The sequence below is a fragment of the Cylas formicarius genome, unplaced genomic scaffold (assembly GCF_029955315.1).
Source record: "Cylas formicarius isolate icCylForm1 unplaced genomic scaffold, icCylForm1.1 PGA_scaffold_5__7_contigs__length_24384050, whole genome shotgun sequence".
In the NCBI taxonomy this organism is placed as follows: domain Eukaryota; kingdom Metazoa; phylum Arthropoda; class Insecta; order Coleoptera; family Brentidae; genus Cylas; species Cylas formicarius.
In genome coordinates this window covers 7,301,378-7,326,243 of record NW_026844341.1, presented here as the reverse complement: position 1 = coordinate 7,326,243, position 24,866 = coordinate 7,301,378, and the positions used below count along the sequence as shown (strand labels likewise).

The 24,866-nt window shown below is 38.5% G+C and overlaps 2 protein-coding genes and 1 pseudogene across 5 annotated transcripts in view; 2 read left to right on the top strand and 1 right to left on the bottom strand.

The window, feature by feature from the left end:
- The first annotated feature begins 201 nt into the window (after positions 1–201).
- On the top strand, positions 202–15,087 carry LOC132701819 (ATP-dependent Clp protease ATP-binding subunit clpX-like, mitochondrial). 3 transcript variants are annotated; one of them, XR_009618819.1, is made up of 10 exons: positions 202–581; positions 1,103–1,334; positions 5,175–5,349; positions 5,474–5,603; positions 5,663–5,842; positions 7,160–7,385; positions 12,781–12,976; positions 13,038–13,205; positions 13,268–14,730; positions 14,788–15,087. XR_009618819.1 is itself a non-coding variant. In XM_060670037.1 (9 exons), exons 1-9 carry the CDS (start codon positions 506–508, stop codon positions 13,655–13,657), a joined length of 1,755 nt encoding a protein of 584 aa, XP_060526020.1. In that variant the 5' UTR covers positions 202–505; the 3' UTR covers positions 13,658–15,087. The 3 variants fall into 3 exon arrangements, 2 of the variants coding, with proteins under 2 accessions (XP_060526020.1, XP_060526019.1); XM_060670037.1 differs by having other exon boundaries at positions 5,681–5,842; positions 13,268–15,087; XM_060670036.1 differs by having other exon boundaries at positions 13,268–15,087.
- On the top strand, positions 1,344–4,420 carry LOC132701821 (uncharacterized; annotated as a pseudogene).
- Positions 15,088–15,716: 629 nt separating the features above from the next.
- LOC132702341 (protein neuralized) overlaps positions 15,717–24,866 on the bottom strand; it is a 75,333-nt gene continuing 66,183 nt past the window's right edge. For both annotated transcript variants that reach the window (XM_060670922.1, XM_060670921.1), the window contains exons 2-5: positions 23,583–24,114; positions 23,151–23,524; positions 19,456–20,093; positions 15,717–16,706 (exon numbers count right to left, since the gene is read on the bottom strand). In XM_060670922.1, coding sequence (XP_060526905.1) covers positions 16,458–16,706; positions 19,456–20,093; positions 23,151–23,524; positions 23,583–24,114 — 1,793 coding nt within the window. In that variant the 3' untranslated portion in view covers positions 15,717–16,457. The remainder of the gene's footprint in view (positions 16,707–19,455; positions 20,094–23,150; positions 23,525–23,582; positions 24,115–24,866) is intronic.

Here is a 24,866-nt window from a genome sequence, read left to right as displayed (position 1 = left end):
GAGTCGTTCATTGTCTTGCAAAAGCTTGTCATTAATTTTTTAACTAACAAGATGTTAGATGTTGCAAAAAATTTAAATTTTCTAATCGGCCGCATCTCTTGACCATAAATAAAAGATTCGCATGGGAATCTGTAAATCATGGGTTAAAGAGTTCAATAATAGATGGCAATAAACCACTAATACTGGAAACGTCACCTTTTCGTCATCTGTCAAACCCTTCGAAAATAAACAGTAATCAGTTAGAACAGACTGCTTTACAATCTATCCGGGCCGTTTTCGTCAAAATTCCAGTGTCTTTTTGCAAAATACATCAATCCCAAAGTTTCAAGCCACGTCTCAAGGACATAAACCAAATATAATCGCTATCGGTCGGATGTTTAATCGTGTCGTTTTGGTTGCGTCACGTCATTATAGACCTTGATTGCTTTTTGAAGGTCTTGGGTTCAAAAAAATCGTAAATTATTTTATTATTATTTCGATATTTGCTGTTTTTTTTTTATAAAAAATGTCAAGTGTTAGATGCTCCTTCACCGCCGCTGGGAAGTACGCGCTGGCTGCCAGGAATGGCAAGCTACAACAAGGTTAGTTTTTAATTTTTTTCATTACCTAAATCTAACAATTTCTCTGCGATTAATATGCGCTTTGAAAAAAATGCAAGTAAATGAAAGCGAACTTTCGTTTTCTGTCCCCGTTGCATTTTACGCTTGAATAGACAGGTCCTACCTAGTTGGAAGGTTGAAGGTTTATTTTTGTTGACCAATCTATTTTTAGGTACCACTTGTTTACCTATTAATAATTTTCTAAAATATGCGTTCAGTTTTTATAAAATGACCATAGTAACCTTTGTAAAACCTTCCAATTAATTGGACAAATATACAATTATAATCATTAAAAGATTGAGACGCAGTTCACAATATAGATAAAAATGAATAACCTTATCTGCAATGTCACATCCCATTATTTTATATAGGGGGCGTCAGTAAAATATGTCGTGTTTTAAACCTATAATACCAGGGGTTTTTAAAATTTGACGTTACATTTATGTTAGTAGAGGGCTGCTGCAGCCCCAAGTAAATGTATGGTCTCTTTTCGCATATTGAAGGTGTCCTATCGACAATCTACGCCAAACAACCCGGTCAACAAAATAAAACGCTTTGGACGAGCATAGTTTTGTTGAAAACGATTGGCGCAGGCGACCCACCACCCACCGGCTCCACTCCTCCGCCCCGCGACACATCGGCAGGCGGCGGAAACGGGAAAAACAAAAACACCCTTTCTTGTCCCAAGTGCGGAGATCCCTGCACCCACGTGGAGACTTTTGTCAGTTCTACGAGGTAAACGCGAATACTCTGGGCCTTCGTGTACTGTTGGCCTTAATTGTCTTTCTAATGGTTCCTCAGGGATCCTAACTGAATCTCTTTGTCGTTATTTGCAGCAGATTAAGAAAAGGCCTAAGGCTATTGAATGTCACAAGGGTTGTATATTTGCGGGGAGAGTAATAACAATATAAGTATTATAATTTCATATATTGTATAATTTGTCGCGACCATATAGCTCTTAGCTTATATATTCCTAAAGATGAGTAACTCATATCCAAAATCATTGCTATTGTTTTTTTCCTAACTTATACAAACCGAGACCGAGATAATTCAAAACAAAATCCAGTACAAAAAATATTCTATGCTACTCTTACTTACATCTAAGCAAACCAAGATCTGTAACCACAATAAGTTGCCTTTCCTTCACCTCAGTTCCCCAACTACGGGTGACGTCACTTGGCGACCCAGATTCCACAGCTCATATTAAACGTTCATTTAATAGATTTTTTAATTATAGATGGACTTTAGACAATGTAAACACAGATTTAATTTTTTGACAGTTTTTACAATACCAAAATAACCTACAAATACATCTACAAAATATCAGTTCATAGCGGTATTTACAAAATAATGATAAAATACGAGTAAATCAAAAGTTTCTTTAAATCCAGGTCCGAAAATTCATTGTTCTCAAGATTTTTAACCCCTGTTAGAGTTTTGCTAATGTTTCTTTAAATTAATTCAAATATCTTCTCACGAATTTGTTTGAAATTTGGCAGCGTTGGTCGTAGTGATAAGAGGGTGATTTGGCACTAACTAAATAAACATTAAACAGAAACATACGTTGCTATTATTCCACTAAGAATTTTTACTTGTCAAATCAATTTTCAACCCAAAATGACTTTTCAAAATGTGAACATGATAAATGATGGCATCAATTGTATAAATCCAATGGCAACTAACAGCCAACGTGTCACCCAGGGTCGCCAATTTACGCTTTACCTCTGCACCTCCCCTTACTCGGTGTTTAGGGCGATTTTACAATTCAGTGAGACATCTGACGGGAAAAAATGTTACTATCGTTTGCAATTAAAATTGCTTTCATATGCGGTTCGTGTTTACGTTGTATTTCTGTATGTTGATATTGTTTGAAAAAAATAGTTCGTGTGGTATAGTAGTTCGCGATTCAGCGCCTTTATCCGCAAGTTCCACAATAAAAGAAAAGTTTACGTGTTTCAAATCCAGACAAAACAAATTGCTTTGTTGATATATGTCACTCAAGAAATATTTAGTAACAATTATTATTATCCTAATAATAATAGTTTTTGGTGTAAAAATTTGTCTTTTAAGTTATCGGTTCCTGCAACAGACCAAATTAAAATTACATGTAAGATGTTGCTCTTGCGTCATTTTCTACAAACCACAGATAAGAGAAAACGATAACAGAGTCTCTAATAATACGTTATGGTCACTTATCCAGGTAGAATGAGCTGATCAAAGGTTCATGCTAACATTTTGCAAGTGAAGCGGACAGGTTTGTTTACGTTTAACAGCGCCACCGTCGGAGAATAAACTCAAGAATTTATTTAGAGGCGAAAAAGATTCCTCAATTTTGCCCTGTTTTTCGCAAACGACACACTTGTTCATCGTTTAGGAGATTCATAAAAAATCGCTTCGCTTCGCTTTCCACCAATAAGAGCTTGCGTCCTTTCACAGTCAATATGGTTGTTGACAATTCTTGTTAGCAGCGTTACCAACCCTACTGTTTTAACAGTATATTTGCTGACCATGTTTTCTGTTTCATTCCTATTTTCAACTGTTTTTCGCGTTCAACGCCACCTAATACCCTACTATGCAAACATTTTTGATAACCACTACGCAATAAAACACAATGACAAACCACTACGTAATAAAACGCATTGATACTAGATGGCAGTATCTTCTTTATATTTTTATGCACGGGGAAATCCCAATCTACGAATAACAGCTACACGCCTATTGTATTGCGTAGCGTAGGTATTGTTTTATAGTCACACGTAACAACACCTTGAACAGTTTCTTTGAATTGAAAAAAATATTCCTTACAAAGCAAACATGATAGGCTTTGCTTCTGATGGCGCTAACGTTATGTTTGGAGATAAACATTCATTGGTCACTTTGTTTAAAAATGACATACCTCACCTTTTTACTATGAAGTGCATTTGTCATTCTTTTAACCTATGCGCATCATACGCATGTGAGAAATTGCCAAGGGGCGTGGAAGATTTCTGTAGAGACGTATATAATCATGTACAAAATTCTCCAAAACGTATTGGAGATTTCAAAACATTCCAAGTATTCACAAATATTAAACCACACAAATTACTCCACCCTAGCCAAACCAGATGGTTGTCGCTTATTGAGGTAGTAAATAGGCTTCTAGAACAATTACCAGCTATCAATTTGTATTTTTAAGCTGCAGTTCATGTAGATAGATTACTTTCTGCGCAATCAATTCTCTCCAAGGCTCTCGAACCTACAACTGAATTGTACCTGGAGTTTTTGAAATTTGCATTACCTATATTTACCGATCTCAATAAAGAAATGCAATCCGAGACTCCGAAATTATATTTACTATACGACAAAATACTGACCGCATACACAACGATCTTGGAATGCTTTGTACAAGCTGAATATTTGAATCTCACTGAACAAGAAAAAAATGAAGCACAAAATATTTTACACGCAAAAGAAACTAAAATATTAAACCTTGACTTCTCGAGTGAGCAGAAACATTTACCGATGCAACATATATACGTTGGTGGAATGGTGCCAAATTTGATCAGAAGAAAGAGAGAAATAGGAAAACTAGAGGAAGAACAGCTGAAAAATTTCTACTAGGCTGCAAAACATATTAAAAATGTTTCCTTTTGACGACAAAGACCGTCAAGCATTAAAATGTCTGAAGATGCTAAATCCTAAAGCAATTCTGGATCCTGAAATAAAAAATAAATTCCCTTCCATTGCAGATTTACATTATTTCTTCCCAAAGATTTGTCCAAATAATATAACGGAACTGGAAAGAGAATGGCGAAGGTTAAGAAATGTCGATTTTTCTTTCGACCAAAACAAAACTCCCGATATTATCGACTTTTGGAAACATATACAAGAATTAAGAAATGGAGTCGAATCTCAAACATTCCCTACATTGTGTGAATTGGTAAGAAAGCTTTTGTGCCTACCACATAGCAGCGCCGCCGTGGAAAGGTTATTTTCTGCTATAAATATTATGAAAACCAAATTACGCAATAGAATATCGACTACAACTATTAAAGGAGTATTATACACTAAATCCGAAATAACTGATTGCTATTCATTTGAAGCTACAGAAAAGCACATGAAGAAATTCAACAAAAACATGTATGATTTTAAAAATAAAAATGAGTGTGAAAATATTGAAGATGAGGCAATTGAAAATGAAACTGAAAAATAATTTTACTTTGATTTTTGTTTTATGTTGCTGTGATTATAAATATATCAATTTATTTGAGCTCTAATAACTAAGAAAGTTGTTTATTATTTAATTATAAGAGCAAAATTATGAAATCTGCCTTTTTTTATACCTACCGCTTTCTACTGTTTTTTTTTTTGGTGAGTTGTTGTTTTTTAGTTTTTTGAGGTTGGCAACACTGCTTGTTATTATCTTGTTGGAATCAGTTGAGACAACGTTCGGATCTTATTAGATTTTAAGAAGAAAAACGGGTTCAGTGTGTGTTTAGAAAGAAAATGGAGGGAAGTGCGAAAAGGTTAAGCAATAGCTATATGGTCGTGACCATTTGGGGGGTGTCCAGTTCGTAAGTGTGTATGTGTGTTTAGGTTCGTCAAGTGCGAGAAATGCCATCATTTTTTCGTTGTCCTGAGCGAGGTGGACAGCAAAAAGAAGGAGGGCGTGGACGCGAAGAACGGCCACTACCGTAAGCCGCCGCCCCCGCCGAAAAAGATATACGATTACCTAAATAGGCACGTGGTCGGGCAGGAGTACGCGAAAAAGGTAACCGTGTTTCTGGTTAACCTATTAAAGTTAAAAATTTGAGCGGTTTGCGTTCACAGGATATTTCGCTATACCATTTTCGTTTCTTATGTTTCGTATCAACTTTCAACTGGACATTTTCCAGGTATTATCGGTGGCGGTGTACAACCACTACAAACGGATCTACAACAATGCTCCGAGCCAGGCGAGCGGCGGCTCCCAGCGTCAGGACATGGCCATCATGGAGCAGGGTCCGCACAGCGTCACCCACAGGGGTGAGTAGTCAGTCGTTCTCGCAGGAACACGCGTCATCGTCTGACGTAAAACGCTGCAGACCCGCTTCAAATCGCAGGAATCGGCGCGATGGGCGTGAACTTCGGGCCCGTGGAGGCTCCGCCCTCCTCCCGAACTACGACGTCCGCGTCCGCCGCTGGCTCCGATATCCTCGACAAGACGAACCACGAGCTGAAGCTGGAGAAGAGTAATATTTTGCTGCTCGGCCCCACGGGATCAGGTTAGTTTTTTGGGGGCTCTTTTAAATGTCAACAATAGGAAACTCAAAAAAGGTCACTCCTTTGGACTACGACTATGACATTCGCAAAAGTTCCCGTAAAGTAAAAAATTCTCTCAAAAAATGGTTACTCCTAACTAATAATACGATATTTGAAGTCCTCCACGCGGCCTACGCCACTGATGTAACCAAATTGTCCAGTTTGTCGCAGTATTATAGATACTGCTGAAAATTTACTCTTGAAAGAGACAGTTTAAAGTGTTTCGCAAAAAGCTTTCCCACACTGTACACTGTATGGCACTTTTACGGGATATCTCAGTTATTTTAAAAGATAGCGGTTTACGCGAGACTGTGCTACTTTTTTGTGAAATTAAAGATGCGTCAACAAAGTTATCATGGTCCTCTTGGTTTTTGAGATACATGGTGAAATGCAAAACTATCGATTTTGGGACCACCCCCGTATCTCCATTGTCTTAAATTATTGAAGAGTTTAAAAACTGGTCTTATAGGATTTTTTCCGTAGAATCCATTTGTTTGTTTTTTAATTGCTCTAACCATTTTTTAGGTATGAAGCAAACAGATGTATTTTTTAAATAGAACACCCTATATATTATTTTTTGCATTAATTGGAAATGGTTTAAAAAATAAATAATTAGATAAGCTATATTTTTTTAAAATAACAGTGTCTTATTAATATGATAAATAATGTGTTATTATAATGTTAAGGAGATAGTTGGCAATGACTCATCCATTAAAAACATTAAAAACTAAACTAACTGTGAGCTTATTTTTTAACAGATTTTTGTGTCCAATGTTGCAAAAAAAGTACCGGTTTTAAGAAGATTTTGTTCTCTGTATGGTGCTATTTGAAAAAACTAGGTTATCCTAAAAAATTAATAGTTCATTGTATTAAATGCTATTTGCCATTAGACAAGTAAAGAAAAGTTTCATTTACCATTTACCATTTTCCACATAATCAGGTGACCCAGTCAATAGTATTTATGATGGTCACAGCCTCTTAGGCACAATTTTCAAAATAAAAAAAAAGTGAGAAAAACCATCCTATCCTACGTAGAATGATCTCCTGAATCCAAAAATTCGAAAGTTACTACCGTTTCCGCTCAAAACGGAAGCGCAACCATTGACTACATATTGTCAAAAAAATGGACATTCGGTCTATATTAACCCTCCCAAATTTGAAATCGCTATCTCAAGCCGTTTAAAAGTTATTCGCAACTTTTTCTCTTTAAAAATAACCGAGATGGGATACCCGGTATAATTACGAAGTTCTCGCGAATTATTTTTTTTTTTCAAAAAAAGGGAAGACGCTCCTGGCGCAAACCATAGCCCAGTGCCTCGATGTGCCGTTCGCGATCTGCGACTGCACCACCCTTACCCAGGCTGGCTACGTCGGGGAGGACATCGAGTCAGTCATCGGCAAGCTGCTCCAAGACGCCGGCTACAGCGTTGACAAGGCGCAGATCGGGATCGTGTTCTTGGACGAGGTGGACAAGATCGGCGCTGTGCCGGGCATCCATCAGCTACGGTAGCGTAGACGCGGCATAAAAAAAAATGCGCGGTGGTGGAAACGTTAGTACAGGACATTGAGAGGTGGCAGGGTTCTCGCGCAGATCATTCTTGTAATAACTCAAAATCATAGAATCAGTCAGAAACGCGTCTCGCAATTGTGAATTTTTAAATTTCCGCTAGAGGCGCCTCGTTCGAACCAAACCTCTACTTGGGGTCACTTGTTAAACTTGTAAAACTTGGCGGTCCGTCTGAATTAACCGTCGTCGTACCGTGTGGGTTAGAAATGTACCCCAAACACCCACTTTTTCTTATATGTTTTTAAAAACTTTACACAAGGGTTCCGCAATTTTATTTATTGTATTTACAGATTCATTTTCTGTATGTTTTAGTTATGACTTTCATCAAAAAAGTCAACAAAAAAAAATTATTTTTAATGTGGGGTACACTTGTACCTCATTTGGTAATGCCAAGGTACTCATTTTGATTAGTCACGGTCATGCGCAATACAGTAAATATCAGCTGGTGTCAGAGATTTTTTATTTTTGAAATCATAACGCTAGCGTGAAATGTTACGCAGTGTCTGATAAAATAAATATTCGCAATCCAAATAAATTAACCAATTCAGAGTTAGAACAATTACTGATCTCGATGATGCTGACATAGAACTCTGTGATAGTGAAGAAGGTAGTGATGATGTTCCGGAAATGATAGATTCTAAAAATGATATAACACAAGGAATAAATAAAGGTGGTGTTCTAATGAGTGAAATAGTGTCTGAAGATGTGATTCTAGAATAAGAAAATGACAGTGGTGCTGTGAGCAGTGTAATAGAGACTGACGATAGTGAAGAAATCTTAGAAGGTAGTTTATTTTATAGAACCAAAGGTAACACAAAATGGTATAAAATTCGACTTAGACAAAAACGACAAACAGTTGCAAATATAATTAGGAATAAGCATAGATGGAAGAAAATGATAAGGCAGAACAGGTAAAGTTATCGAATTATATATGGCATTATTCACTAATAATACCTATCGCTGTCCAATTTTTCAGACTTTGAAACTTTGGAATGAAAAACACCAAAATCAAACACAACCTCTACAACGCATATGGAAAACGGTTGATGCGGTTGAAATAAAGGCATACATTGGCCTCATCTTGACCTTAGGTGCCCTTCAAGCTTCAAAAGAACCGATAGTAATGTTGTGGTGTACCAAGATAGGTTACACTAGACCAGTTATTCCTGCAACTATGTCTCGCTTACTTTTTCAATTGTTTTTTTCGTTTTGAGGATCCAAAAACAAGAGAAGTCAGAAAGAAAACTGATAAACTGGCACCGATAAGACAAGTTTTCAACATGTTTGTGGACAATTTAAAAGTGTTATAATAGTTGGATTTAGAGGTCGTTGTTCATTTAGAGTTTATATTAAAAGTAAACCAGATATATGGTCTGAAAATTTGGGCTGCAGCAGATAGTGAAAATTCATACGCTTTAACTATGCAACCATACTTGGGCAAAATTAATAATGCAGCAGAAAAGAGTCATCTTAGATCTTGTTGAAGATCTAGGAACCGGATATGGCATAACCACAGTTAATATCTTTAGAAGTTTGTCCCTAGCAGGTAAACTATTAGAGAAACAAATGACTCTTTGCAGAACATTATTAAAAAATAAATCTTAAATTCCTGAAGAACTCTTGTCAAAACCTTATAAACCCATTTTTTTCGTCAATGTTTGGTTTTCGGGAACAACATACAATTGTATAGATGGCCGATGGCAATTTTTGGACAGCTCTTATCAAAGCCAAAAATCAAAAAGCAAAGACAACACAAGAAAATTTCTTTTATACTTCGCAACAGTGTCAAATCATATATGCTAGAAATGTTTCCAGAAATGGAAAAGCACCATGAAATCCATTCCGAATAACCTGAACGACCTGTTTCGGGACGATGTTATTTGTGCAATAGAAAGAAAGATCGCAAGTCCAGGCAGCACAGATAATTTGTAGATTATATATGGAAAAACGTAAGAATAAATATGAGTAGAGGAGTTCGTCTAACTTTTTTTAACATTTTTGTGAATTGTTTATTTTGTTCAACGTTTTCAAAAAATATAATATGCATTATACAGACTTTATTTACATCAACTATTTAATTTTGTTGTTCCAGTGTATATCTACGAGAATTGTCGCATAAAATAACACAAAGCGTTCAAATTAGAGTGGGTACAATTTTACCCCACATGGTGTTGCGCGAAACTTTTCGACCGCTGTACGACGAAGGTTAATATGCAAATGGGTATAGAAACTGTAACGGTTCCTTATTCACAAGAGAAAAGCACCAATACAAAAAAGAAGGGAAAAACGAAATTTCGAAATTTTATTCCAAAATTTTCATAATAATATATATAATAAGTTTAGTAAATTGAGAACCAACGGGACAGGCTTCCCTTAAAAGTACCGGTTGCTTTTTTGGGTCTTTCTAAACTACAAAGTTTCCCTGTGATTTGTTGTCTAGAGTACTTAGCTGCGTGTTAGCCTTTTCTCGACCGTGATATATCTAGGGCTTTATGTGTAGTGTCATTCACGTTCTAGACGCAGTGAAGGGCTACAAGCAGGGTATTCTGCCTGCTAGTTTGTATCTGTGTGTCCTTAAAACCATTGATCAGAGTCATCAGTTCGGTAACCAAAGCCGTGGATTGGTAAATAATGTCATTAACTATTTGGACTTTTGAACCCAAGGCTTACCTCCACCTGCCTTTCGTTCAGTATTCTTCTGATTTGTAGTTAATGTGGTGGAAAGTTACTTCATTACTCAAGTATATAATTTCTTATTTAACGAAAGTAAACACGGTGTAGCGCCCCCGAAGAGAAAGTGATCCGTGGAACCTGCACGCAACAGGGTTCCGGTAATCATCATAGGCGTGCGCGACATCTTTGTATCGGATTCCAAGTGCTGCTGGACTTCGAAAATCACTATCTTCATCAAATAGGTATTTGTAATATCTTTAACCTCTTTAACTAAAATGGAAATTCACCGCCTTCCCATTGGCATATCAAACTTCTGGATTTTGCATAAGTTCTGGATGATGGCGTCACTCCTTGACCTGCCGTAACAATACGCCTCTGAGTTATATCAATGTGGAACCTTATGATCTTGCGAACCCTTCTGAGCCTCCTAAGTGCAGCACACATGATACAAGACTTCATTCAGCATTAAAAATAATTCTCGGCTAGAGAATCGTTCCAGATTTACTCCCCTTATTATAATTATAATGGTGACTCGTAATTTTTTGTCTGGCGTGCATGGGACGTATTGAGTGGATAAAAACAGTCCGTGGAGTCTCCTCCCTTATCAGATGGCGCGTGTATAATGGAAGCGCGGAAGTTCTTGTGCTTTTGGTTTTCCAGTTGTTGATTTTCTCTTTTTCCTGGGATGTAATAAATTAGGCACCTGGTTGTGGTTGAGGAAACTGTGGTACCTGAATTTGGTCTCCTAGTCTACTTGTGTGGGATTTTGTTGAAGCATGTTTGTCTTCGACCACGTTTTTTTTTTTTCGAAGAACCCTGGAGGTTTTTTTTTCTTCTGCGTCATCTTCTTATTCTTACCACTTGTTTTCTTGTCCCTCGCCGGCATAATCACACTCTGTACCGACAGAGACCTGCATTACGCCTAACTGTGAGGTCCACAACGCAAGGAGAGAGCAGAGCCGTTTAATTTTAAGTTTTCCGCTAATGTGATATAATTCATTAAACTTATAATCGGTTGTCAATCGTAGCGTAAGTGCCGATTCTTTCGGTGGTAACCTTTGGGGCTATAATAACAATAAAATATTTGAAGGTTTAGTACGCCCAATGATTGTGAACTCATCGTGTACACGATGGCGGTGTAATAAATCTGTCGTAATTAGTGCACTAAATGTTGCCCTTATTTTTTGTTTCCTTTGTTCGATCGCAAACGCCTACCCAAAATCATATTCATGTTTATCAATTTTTTTAAATGTAGTCCTTTTTTTGGCTTAAATAAGCCAGCGTTTTCTTTTTTTTTCTTTTGCCACCCTCGCTCTACTTCGTAACGCAGTGCGTAGAGCGAAGATGCGTGGATAGCGTTTAAATTTGTAAGCAGTTTTTTATATTAGTTGGTACGCATTCCCTTTGGGAGCACGGGTGTCTAGCAATTTTTTTAAATGTCCATCCTGAGATTTGGGAGGTTGCAAAACTTTTAACACTCCACGTTACCGAAGTCTGTTCATAGATATAAGAAAGTGATTAACTGATACGAATTAAGGAAAGACCCGGGCAAGCTGTAAGAATGAAATATGACCGAACAGGTCCGTACTTTGCTTAGAATTTAATTATTTGTGGTTTTGTTAGGAAAGATACTAAACAATATATATTTATTTATGTTTAAATCTAAAATAAAATTACAAATTTTTTTTACCTACTTAAATTACTTAAAATTATTCACATAATATATCAGTATCACTATCGCTATCATCGCCTGTTCTAATTATTATTTGTTCTATGTTATTTGCAATATGGATATACGATTGTTCTGCTTTTTCTATAAGTTTAACAGAATTTGCCCAACTTTGTGGAGGGATGTTAAAAACTTCGGTTTCTATAAGTTTGAGGACATTGCCAAACATGTTCAATGGGATTAAATATACAGTGGTAAGGTGGAAGCCTTAAAACTGTATACCCTAGATTTTTTGCATAATTATCACAGACGTATTCCTTTTGTAGGTTCAAGCTTGCTTTAATTGCTTTTTGGTATAATCTTCGTGAAAATAAATGTCGTTATTATACATGTTGTTTTGGATTGTTGCTTTTGTGTCACATGAGGAAGGAGTTTTATTCAACTGTCTACTGTGATAACTTGCGTTGCCCATTATAATTACGCTATTAGGAGGAATGTTTGGAACTAGTTTGTTTTTAAACCAACTTTCAAATAAATCAGGGGTGGTGTCTTCATGGTAATCCAGAGAAGAATCTTAAATATTTTTCGTCAGACAGAGAAAGTCCATTTGGAATCCAATCTTTATCCATCTTTAGAGCCAGCATGCAATATAGTTATTCTTTAAAAAAAAAAGCCACCTCAGTTCAATTAGTTATTCTATTACCTCTTTTTGATGGTGCGTTTGTTTTACACCTACCAGTTGGTAGTGTATCCAAAGAAGAATATTAAACATAGGTAGGTATAAAATTATTTTCTATTACGGACCGCAATTTTACCTGAATTTAAATTCAGAAACTTCAGGTAATAATCTTGTTGCATGACCACCCTTGGATAATCCCATTCAAAAACAATTGGTCACTTTCTACCTGTGAACAGACTTTACTCAACATTTCCTCCATTGGGACATTAAAGACAGTCGCCCGAGCGCTCTCTAACTGCGAGCCTCATTGTAGGGACGTCGGCGGCGAGGGCGTGCAGCAAGGCATGCTGAAGATGCTGGAGGGCACCATCGTGAACGTGCCGGAAAGGAATTCCCCCCGGAAGCTAAGGGGCGAAACTATCCAAGTGGACACGACCAACATTCTCTTCGTGGCGAGCGGCGCCTACAACGGGCTGGAGAGGCTGATACAGCGGCGTAACAACGAAAACGTAATAGTCTCGTGGAGTGGTTCTACTTGACTTTGTTTTTTCCTCAATCTCTCTCGCTTAGTATTTGGGCTTCGGCGCGCCGGCAACCACCAGCAAGGGCAGGAGGGCCGTGGCTCAGGAAGCGACCCTGCACCAGTCGTCACAGACCGCTGAGGAGGAGAACGCGGAGCGGGACGCCGCCTTGAAACAGGTTCAGGCGAGGGACTTGATCGATTTCGGTATGATACCGGTAAGTGGGACGGGAGAGGAGGTGTGGGTTTGTCAAACGCCGGACGGGTAATTTTTTTCTAGGAGTTTGTGGGTAGGTTCCCGGTTCTGGTACCTTTCCATAGCCTGAACCAGGGCATGTTGGTCAGAATACTGACCGAACCGAAGAACGCGCTGATCCCGCAGTACCAGCGGTTGTTGGCGATGGACCAGTGCCAGTTGTCGTTTACCGAGGAAGCGCTTGGCTCGATCGCTTCCCTCGCGATGGAGCGGAAGACCGGCGCAAGAGGTCTGAGGGCGATCATGGAAACGCTGCTGCTGGAGCCGATGTTCGAGGTGCCCGGCACCGGTATCAGCGAAGTACACATCACCGAGGACTGCGTCAAGGGCGCGTGCGGCCCGACGTACGTCCGCACCTCACCGGAAACGTCCGAAGAAGACGACCTCGGCGATTCGATACGCCTGAAGCAGTGACGGAAGTGGAAGTCGACTTGACGTTACCGCGACGTGTTAACGATCCCGGGCGGTGGGGAGAGGAGGCGTGCCTAGAGATTGCCGGTTACGCGCGGGTGAACCGCAGTGCCGTAACGGATTATTATTATGCACATTGAATTAGGAAATTATGTGATTTTAACGTTTTTAAGAGCGAGCGACTGTCATCGAACAAGGTGTAAATATTAGAGCTTTATTTAGGGCGCGGGGAGGGGGGTATCGGAATTAAAGATTGGACCTCCGATTCTTTTGGTATTATTTTTATATCAGATGTTCATAGCGTCCGAGATTATGTAGAAGAAATAATATATGATTTTTTGATGGGCTATGCCGTGCAGCGTATCCCGCAGCGGACTACGAATTGTTTCGGGGTCCGTGTCTATATGGATCGTTTACAGGAAACGTAGAATAAAGTTTGTTTTCGAAAATTAAAAAAGAGTTATTACATAAATTTCGTAATGCTCGGTGTTTGCAAGTGACGTCAGAACACTTTTTTCACCTAATTTGTGGCCTTTAACCGTAAACTACAGACAGCGAATAATAGATAAAAATAAGTCAAAACTTAGGGGAAATTCGCACATAGCTGAAAATTGACAGATACGTTAAATATACCATTATACAGTATAATGGCATATTATACATGAAATGTTAAAAATCGTGACTGTCCAAAATATGTACATTTATATCGGCATTATTTGTAAGATACTGAATAAATGTGCCAGTTTCTGGTGTCAAAATGCGCGGTGGATGATGCGGAACTCCTGCTGTTTCATACATTATGTAAAATATGAATGTTCTAATAGTTGAAACCGCGATATCTCTGCCAGTTTTTAGCTCAATGCGAATTTTGGCTAGGTCAAATGTTGCGTCAAATTTTCTGCTCCTACTTCGACTAGTTCAATTTTTCAACGCAGGTGGAGGTCGGGTCGACTGTATAAAACCACCAAAGCGTGTATATTCTGTGATTATTTATTTGTCAAAATTTTGGAGACGCCCGACGTTGACACGTTTTATCACGCCATGTCGCACGCGATGGATAAAACTTTTTCGGCCGTGTAAGTAGTAGCCAGATTCCTCGAAATTTTGAATGTGTTCGGAATTTTCCCGCGCAGCAATGAAAATATAATGAAATTATTGCCGCCGCGGGCTGTAGAGCTGCAAGCCTCGAAAGCCGTCAGTTTAAATTCGCATTACATGACGATGGGGGCGGAGCTCGAGTCCTTGCAGGAACTCGGTTTGCGGGAGCGAAAGGGCCGACTCGAGGCTCTGTTCGTCGACGATTTTCTAAGAGAACGAATGGAACTGGACGAAGTCGACTTGGGGTACATCAATACGCAACCGTGACAGGGTTGACGATACAAATTTTTAAAAAATCTCGATCACTTGTAAATTTCTTATTCAATAAAACTGTTGCAAGGTAACTTTTTTATTTCCCCTACTTCTTTTTCCCTCTTCTGTAATTCGTCGGGAACCACAAACTTTCCATCCTCAATTCCGCAGATGCCTTTTCGAATGTGCCAGAACCTAATTTGTAATGATTTCGTTTTGGAGAAATTTTGGTAGGTAGCTTTAAGAAAATTGGTCACTATATAGCACGAGCAATGCCAATGACACATTAGATACAATAAACATAACAAATAATTATTTAATGAGTTTTTCTGGGCTATAAAAAGTTCTTGAACCGGAAGACGCAGAAGATACGTCTCCATAAACTTTTATTCTTAACAATTTTTCAAAAATATACAGAGGGCAAATTCAAAAAAACTATTATTGAAAATTGGCAATAATTTAAAATCTGTGCTTTAGATGTCAGTTTCTTTTATATGACGATATAGCTAATATAGACAGCTATCACTTTTTAAGGTTTTTAAGTATTGTATAGGGTGTTCGCGATATTCCGTGCAATATTAAAAAGCATAATAAGTGCCCCAAATTTGCAGCTACCGACTTCAGACTTGGGAGAGAAGTACAAGTCTGGACCTGCATTTAGACTCTTAAAATTGGAAGCAATAAAATACAAAATTAAATAGATAACGTGTTATTTATATTTCAGAATATAATAATTTTATACTAACGCTCTCTACTAAATCAGTACCATAATCTTATTTGACTAGAAAACTTATTATACAAAAGAAGAGGAGCGCGCGGAAGAACGGCAACGCCGCCCGCGGCTCGGAAACTGGCCTGCTGTTGCTGTGCGAAACAATGCAACGTCGCGAACGGAAACGTCAAACAATGCGGGGCGTGGGGGTATCACTTTACAAATTTACAATATTAATTACTAAAAAAAACATTCTCCGCCCTGTTCAACCGATTATGTACAATCTGAGGGGGGCGGCGACGAACTGTGGGCGGAGGGACGAACAATAAATTAAAAAATAAAATTAAACTGCCCGACCCGCGCGGGCAGGCTTGACTAAGCTGGCAGACTGGCCGCGCCACCCGCGTGTAACGCGGGTTGCGGCTTTCTATCTTTGGCAAAATATTCGTGGACGTCCGTGACATTATATCCAAAAAGAGAGGACCAGAGGCGCTTTCTTTCTGGCTGGGTTGATTTAAAATGTATCACTTGTTCTTGGGAATCAATATTCCGTAACGAAAACACCATAACAAACTGTAAGGGCTCTCACTGAATGGCCTCTTATTTGGATATAACGTTACTGTTGACTTATATCTATCTTTCTCTCGTTCTTTCTCTCTTTTAACTGAACGTTTCTCAGTCTTTGCGAAACCTGGAAGCACTCGTGGATTTTGCTTTATTTGTCGGATTCGAGTTTCGGCCTTAGGACTTGTACGTGCGTATGACATCGCGGATAACGGCCCGGCACAGGGGGCAGTGACCGCCGCCCTTGCCCCGCCATTGCTGAAGGGCGCACTCGTAGCACATGCACATGTGGCCGCACATGTACAGCACGGCGTCAATCGGGTTCTCGTAGCATATCGTGCACTCGATGCCCGCGCCTATGGCGGCGGTCGCGTTCTGCTCCGCCCACGACAGCGGCGTCGAGTAAGTGCTCGAGTCTGATATCGGCTGAAAATTGAAAAAAAGAACGTTAAAAATATAGAATTATTGATTGCAATGGGCGCCATTCGATAGTCTGCCGATTCGTGCGCCATGGGCTTCGAATTCCCCTTTTAATCCAGTCAAAAATAAATCAAAACTTGGGTAATAACGTTAAATAGACCATTATACATGAAATGTCAAAAATCCCCTTCGAGTCGATTTGTGCTAAAAAATGTATTCAAGGTCAAAATTACAAAATTGAGGTTTTTCCATTTTTCCCGAAAACGGTAAGATTTATATTGAAAATAGGTCAGACAAAAGTTATAGATCATAAAATTCTCTACAAAAATTGTTTTTTTTCTCACGACTCACCATTCGTGATATATCATGGTCATAGCACCATGGTATGGTATGGTAATATTGAGAATTTTCAAAGTGGAATAGGTTGTTTTCTTCTAAATATTGGTACAATAGATAATTGTCTACTTCTGCTTCAACAATTATTTCCCATCATTTTCTCCTTCTTGCAGAATTTCTGTTCGCTTTTCTAAGGAAAGGGATGCAAAATTTCCGCACCACCTACGAAGTAATGAACTTGCCGAATTTTTTCTAACATGGTGTCCCCAGTAGGTATACTTCACTATCTATTGTAATGAAGAAAATTTGATCAGATCGTATCCTATTGATTGAAAGTATGGTAATATTGAGAATTTTCAAAGTGGAATAGGTTGTTTTCTTCTAAATGTTGTTACGATAGATAATTGCCTACTTCCACTTTAACAATTATTTCTTCATTTTCATTTTCTTCTTCTTGTAGAATCTATGTTCGCTGTTCTAAGAAAAGCGATACATCAATTGTTTTTAGAATCATAAATAATTTCTTCTGTTGTATTTGATTCAATATTATAGCAAGTCTGGCCCTGATAATTAATGCATTTTGACGAACAAAATAATCCCACATTTTGAAATAATATTGGGCAGTTTTTCTGGGGCAGGCGGGAGTAGTTTGAATTGGCTCCAAATCTGTTGATCTCCTGTTGATTTTCTATATTTACCTAAGCAATCATTGAGCATTTTTTTAAATGAATTAGGTGCATAAATTAGAGGAAGTACTTCGTTTATACCACTTCCTTGCATACTATAATCATTTGCTCCAGAAAAGGACATGAGTAAATGAAAACCTCCAAGTCTTAATATGATTTTCGATAATTCAGATCCTTCAGGTGCTGCGGATACAATTTCTCGAGGTTTTGCATACAAAGGTTGATCAAAAGTTTTGCATCTTCTAAGGCACACAGTAAAGTTGTGTAACTAGAATTGTAGTTACTCACTGGTTAATGAATAAATGGTAAAAATAAAATTTCAGATTCAGAAAAATTTATATTACTGGTTAAATGTTCGATATAAGCATTCCAACCAGGCAATAATACATGTTTCAATTTTCCATACAACCATAAAATACCTACGTTTTTAAGTAAACATATTGTTGTATCTTTTTTATAATCAAAAGTCTGCAAACTAGACCATCTATTCGATCGACTTGTATTGGCACACGAGATTTTTCTGCAAATTTGTTCTCTTCTGCTGTAACTGAACTATTTGGAGTAATAATTTCAATGTCCCCATGATATGAAGTATGTATATTTATATCAGCAATATCTGCAACATACTGAATAATTGTGCCAGTTTCTCGTGTTAAAATATGCGGTGGACGATGTAGAACTACTGCTGCCTCATACATTATGTAAAATATGAATTTTCTGATAGTTGAACTGTATGATCTATAACTTTTGTCTGACCTCTGTTCACGATAAAACCTACTGTTTTCGAGAAACATGGAAAAAAACCTCAATTTTGTACCTTTGACCTTGAATAATTTTTTTTGCACAAGTCGAATCGAAGGTGATTTTTGGCATTTCATGTATAATGGTATAGTTAACGTCTCTGCCAATTTTTAGCTCCATGCGAATTTTGGCAAGCTCAAATGTTGATTTTGACTGGATTATTTATATACATTTATTGACCCATCTCATCTTGGGTGCCTATGACGTTTATTTATTTACGTTTGGAGAGCTGCAATTACCACTGCTTAATTTTAGGTTTAGTGCAAACATATAGTTAGTCGATTAGAGGGCCAAATTTTTATGGAATATTCTCGAAAATAACCCTACAAACATATATCCGGAACGCTTCCTGTCAGAGATACAGAGTGTTGAAATTCTAAGAAAAAATTACCAGCTACGACTAATCCATACAAAATCTCATTTCATTTTGTGAAACGTCTACGAGTTTGTGTGAAAGAAAACGTTTCACATATTTCTTCTACTCCCTTCTGTAAAATACCTAATTACGCACCGATCTAGCGTGCGGAAAATATCATTTTACCATGTCAGTTTGGTTTTTGACGGATCCGAGCGGTAAAAAATACTTCGCAACTTGAAAGCAGTGTACAAAATATCGACTAAATATCTAGAGTGGTTCGAAAATTATGATAAAAGAAAGCGTTTCCAGACGGATGTTTATATAGGAACTAGGGGATATTTTCGACGTAGAATATGAAATTTGGTACATTTGGCAAATGGCTATCACATTTTCGTACGCGAGCCAAATGATCTGCGCTAAATTTCACACATTAACCAGCAGTTTGCGCCAATTTTATTCAAAACAGCGATTTCCACACATAGCGAGGCCAATTGGGGTGCGAGGTATCAGGCAGTTTCATTGAAAGGGAAAACTTTAACGTTTGACGTTTGTAACGTCATCACACGAGGCTCACCTCGATGTAGGTGGCGCTGGAAGACGACATCATCGTGCCAGCGGCCAAGCCGGCTGAAGTGGTCGGCACCGGCGCCATGACGGGCGAGAGCGGGGACGCACCGTAGGGATGGTGGTTAATGGCCGCCGCAGGCGGCAGTATAACGGAAAGGACGGCGCCCCCGTTGGCCGCCGGCTGCACCTGGATATCGGCCTGGGGGAAGCACAGGCGGCCGTTCTGCGGCTGCGCGGGTGTCTGGACGGCGCTCAGTCTTCCGTTCGACTGGCGCGACATTTCATTTTGCAAATTGAGACTGTTGATAGACTCGCTAGTCGTCGGATGTCTTCGTTCCGGATTCGACCTCGTCGGGGAGGCGTGGCCGCTCAGCACCCGGATCCTTTGCGTCGAGCCGTAGATGTCGAAGAACGCCCACAGCCGGAGCGTCTGGTCGACGTGGATGACGACCAGCGGCGCGCCGCCATTGCACGCGATCTGCACCTCGCCGGTGGCGCTTATGCAGAAGCTGATCTCGTCACCCTTGTTTAGGTTCCGGGCAAAGTCGCGCGATATGACCCAATACTCCGGACGGTCGAGCAGGAAATTCGAATCGTCCGGCAGGTCGGTCGTTTGCAAGGTCGCCGGATCGCAAGAGGTCAATCCTGAAAAGAGACGACGACCGTTTATGAACTACCAACCACCCTATAAACATTGTCTGTTAATAATTAATGACTGACATGTTAGGCTTTGTTTTTATAAACAGGATGTTCAAATAATGTGTCAAAGTGATATATTTCGTTTGTTTGTTTTAGAAAAAAAAATACAAAAGAATAAAGAAACATTTTTTCTAAAATATACAGGGTGGTTAATAAATATGTAGGAAATAGAACTTATATATTTTAAAATAAAACACCCTGTATGTTATTGCATTAGCAGACACTCTCTTTTTTACTCAATCCCCAATTTAGGATGTTGTGGTTTTTATGGTCTGTACCGAGTGTTTTCGGACAGCAGTAAGTAGTACAGTCATTTATTGTATACTTGTCTTGAAGTTAGTTCGATTCATTTATACAGGATGAGTCAAAATGAACAATATTAATTTTCGCGAAAAAATCAATATATTATATTTCCACTAATTACTCTTTCAATGTGATTAAGCATTCCCTATACCTCAACTTAGTACTTTTTGAGGTATAAACATTTGCAAATTATTAGAAAATATCGGAATAAGCCAAGAAAAACAAAAATAAATAGGTAAATTTTCAATTTAGTGAAAAAATGTTTCCTTCCTTTCTAGTAATTTAGAAATTTTGCTTTTCTTCAAGCCGAAGATATTATTGAACTATAAATACTGTTTTCAGACCGCGCCTTTAGTGCAAAATAAGTATTTGAAACCTGTCAATTTTGTATTAATTAATTTGTTGTTAGTGACTTAACTTTCAACTCAACCATTAATTTTTCGTTGGAAGAAATGGTCGATATGATTTTCGTATTGGGATTTAGCGAGTAAAGTGCATTATGAGAATTTATAAGCAACAGTAATCCGATAGTAGGCAGCCCTCTAAAAGAACTCTTGAGTATTTGATGAATAGTTTTACTCGAACTGGAGGTTTTGCTTATGAAAAGAACGAAAGAGTCAAGACTGTATGTAGTAATGAGGAAAATGAATTTCAAGTATTACTTGGTGTCACAGAAAACCCACATGTATAAGTGTACGATAAATGTTAGTAATTTCTAAAAGTTCTGCGAATAATATTTTCCAAAAAAAAAATAAGATTCACCGTTATCATGTTATGAAGAACTCAATGAAAATGATTACCGAATTATATCAACATTTTGTGAATAGACACAAGAATTTTTGTTATGTTGATGGGCATAATTTTCACTATTATGCTAACAACAACCAACAACGTTGACACAGCCAGAAAAAAGATGGTTTTCAAATGTTTGAGGTGGTAAAATACAGTGAATGGGCAAGTTAACTTAGATTCGTTCGGGTATATTTATTTTGTTCTCAATTTTTTGTGATATTTTAAATTATAAAAATTTCGAGTATTTTGTTCGTAAAAATGCGCATACCTCAAAAAATACTAAGTTTGGGTATAGGGAATGCTTAATAAAATTGAGAGAACATTAGTAGGTGTAATTAAGGAGTAATAATTTCACTAAAATTAATATTTTTCATTTTGACGATTTGAACTAACTTCAACGCAAGTTTAGGATAAATAACTGTATATAGATTATAAGGTTATTAAACACAGAGTATTGACGATAAAAGAGAGTATCCATTAACGCCGTAATATACATTTAAAAATATATATGTTTGATTTCCCACATATTTACGAATCACCCTGTATAATTGAAAATAATTTTAAATTATTTTTTTTAGTCTCATCTATAACTTTTGTATTTAACATTTTTCTCTAAAGCAAATAATAAACTATATATATTAGTTTATATAGAAACCGAGTGTCTCAGGACAAAGAGGTACCGTGTCCGGGAAGTGGACAAAAAATTAAAAAAAATCTTAAGCCCAGAGAAAATGCCGCAAATTATCTTCTAGTTGCCAAAAAGATCAACATTGCAGGGGCGGTAACTAACTGATTGAGTACCGTTTTGAAACTGAGACAAACCCAAATCTTTTTGCTTTTTTTTTCAAATTTCGAGTACCGTCTTTCCCTAATGGCGTATTGTACGTCCATAAATATTTATTGCATTTATTCCTTTGACTTTTTAAGTTTTTTAGAGTACCTTAACCGCAGACCTTCACAGGGCAGTGGTAAAACCCATCCCAACAGATGTTTATTCTGCATTAAGTACGTCTTCCCTAGGATGGACCGTAACGAATATTTGTAGAAACTTGAAATTTTTATTTGAAATGTAAATGGACCGTTTTAAATTTTGAAATTTCGAATTAGAAGAAGCGTTAATTTCAACATCAGGCGATATGTATCGTTCTTAAGAATTTAATCTAAATTGCAATATGTTCGTATATATTGCGGAGGTATTTGACTGTGATCCTTCCAGTAAATACGTATTTATGTACTTGATTCTCGAGTTTTGACCTTGCCAGGCTGTCTTCACTGGATAGTTCAAAGGGTAAGATTAAGTACCTGTATTCTATTTATCTTACAAGTAAGTTTGAAAATAATCATTTTTGTCTTGTGTGCCTGTCGATTAACAAACAACATTCTGCTTCTTCTATTTTTGTGTCTTCTACATAGTTCTTTCATTTGCAAACAACAACAATCTTTTTTAAGACTACCACGGCATAAGAATACAGATAAACAATTATTAGAGTCTTACAATTAAACGTTTTTTGAAGGTTCCTGTTTTTTAACACTTTAAAATGCGGAGACCGTGGAATGAAGCATATGTTCTCCTATTAGGAGAAGACACGGAAAACAACGCAAAATTTGAAGGTAGCCGAACCTAATGACCCAATACAAAAACGGATCCGTTTATCTTCGGATGCTAAACAAATTGTTTTGAATGTTTACAATTTTATAAGAAATTCAGAAGGGGAAGTAGGAGCAGCACTTAAAAACTAGTGACATAGGGGGCTGCGGTTTTGGAGTAATGAACAGTAGTCAAAGTCAATCACGGGGTCGGTTGTAAAAGCACTATAATTCTGGCTCATTATCCTTTGTGAACTTTTTATTTACTTGTATCACCACAAAACAAGTGGGTAATTACGACGTTCAGTTTCCCCAACTTACCGAGACCCAAACATCCCTGGTACATCGGCTCCGTGGACAAGACTTGGACGACGATCCTCTCGCCAAGCTGCAGGGGCCTCGCGGTAAACACGTAACCCTGGCAAAACTCGGTCTCGGTCCTCATCGCGACGCTCCGATTGCCGTTCACGAAGCGCACGTTGCGCCCCCTGGTGCGGTGCAGCGGCATCGCCTGGAAACTGGTCTGCTGCGGTTGGTAGCGGAGCAGCGGAAGCGAAAGGTCGTGGGTTTCGCGGATTTGGTGCTGCTGCGGCGCTTGGATCTGCATCTGCTGCATGGGGTAGGTGATGCGGTCCACCGGGTCGCCCGTTCTCTGGTGCGCACCGCTGTTGCACGAGTTTGACGTCACGCTCGATCTGGAAACAGGGGATGTGCCGTTTTGCCGTCGATTTCGGTTGAACGCGCGTGCCTTACCTGGAGTTGTTCAGCTGGTGCCTGACGTCGACGAACTCGATAGCGGTCGAGTTGCCGTAGACGTCGATCAGGGCCCACACCGGTCCCCGAGTCTCCACCCCGCCGAAGAAGATTCCCTTTTCTTCGCCGTTGATACCGAAATGAACGTCACCGGTGGACGTGACGTAGTAGAACAGAACAGTGTTCTGGCTGCAGAATCTTTCGGGCAGCGCTTTGGCCCAGTATCCCGGTTTGTTGGTGAGGTCGGGACAAGCGTACTTCGGCAGGCCGTACCTGAGCCCGGTGGGGTCGTTCGAGGTGAACCCGAACCGGATTACGCCGCTCCAGTTGTTGGAGATCTCGAGGAACTTGATGCAGACCTTCTCGTTCACTTTGACGGGCCGCGAGCTGAACGCGATGCCCTTGCAGAAACTCTCGACGCGTTTGGCAATGGTGCCGTCGCGCGATATCCGGATATTCTCGCCGTGAACGTTGTGGAAGAGTAGCGGGGGCAGGTTGTTGGTGCCGCCGCCGTGCGACGACGATCTCGACGCTGCAAGGCGAAAAACGCACCTCAGCCCGAGTTTCATTTACGAATCGGAAGGATTATCGAAATTTTTTGACACACTTTGACGCATTGCGATTTGAACATACCAAATTTTAATCAGAGGTAAAGTCTGTTCATAGATATAAGAAAATGATTAACTGATACGAATTAAGGCAAGACCCGAGCAAGCTGTAAAAATGAAATATGGCCCAACAGCTCCAAACTTTGCTTAGAATTTAATTATTTGGGGTTTTGTTATGAAAGATACTCAACAATATTTATTTATTTATCTTTGTATTTATGTTTAAATCTAAAATAAAATTACAAATTATTTTTATTTCCTACTAAAATTACTTAAAATTATTCACATAATATATCAGTATCACTATCGCTTTCATCGCCTGCTCTAATTATTATTTGTTCTATATTATTCGCAATATGGATATACGATTGTTCTGATTTTCCTTTTTCCGGAGGCGATCAAAATCGACGTTATGGTTTGTTCATAGATATAAGAAAGTGACCAATTGCTTTTAAATGGGATTATCCAAGGGTGGTCATTAACATACAATGCAACAAGATTATTCCCTAAAGATTCGGAATTTAAATTCAGGTAAAATCGTGGTCCGTAATAGAAAATAATTTTATACATACCTGTGTTTAATATTCTTTGATTTGGTATACTACTTAGTTTAAGTTTATTAGTAATCATTCTTATTTCGTGTGTAATACAGCGTGTGTTGAATCGTGTGCGAATT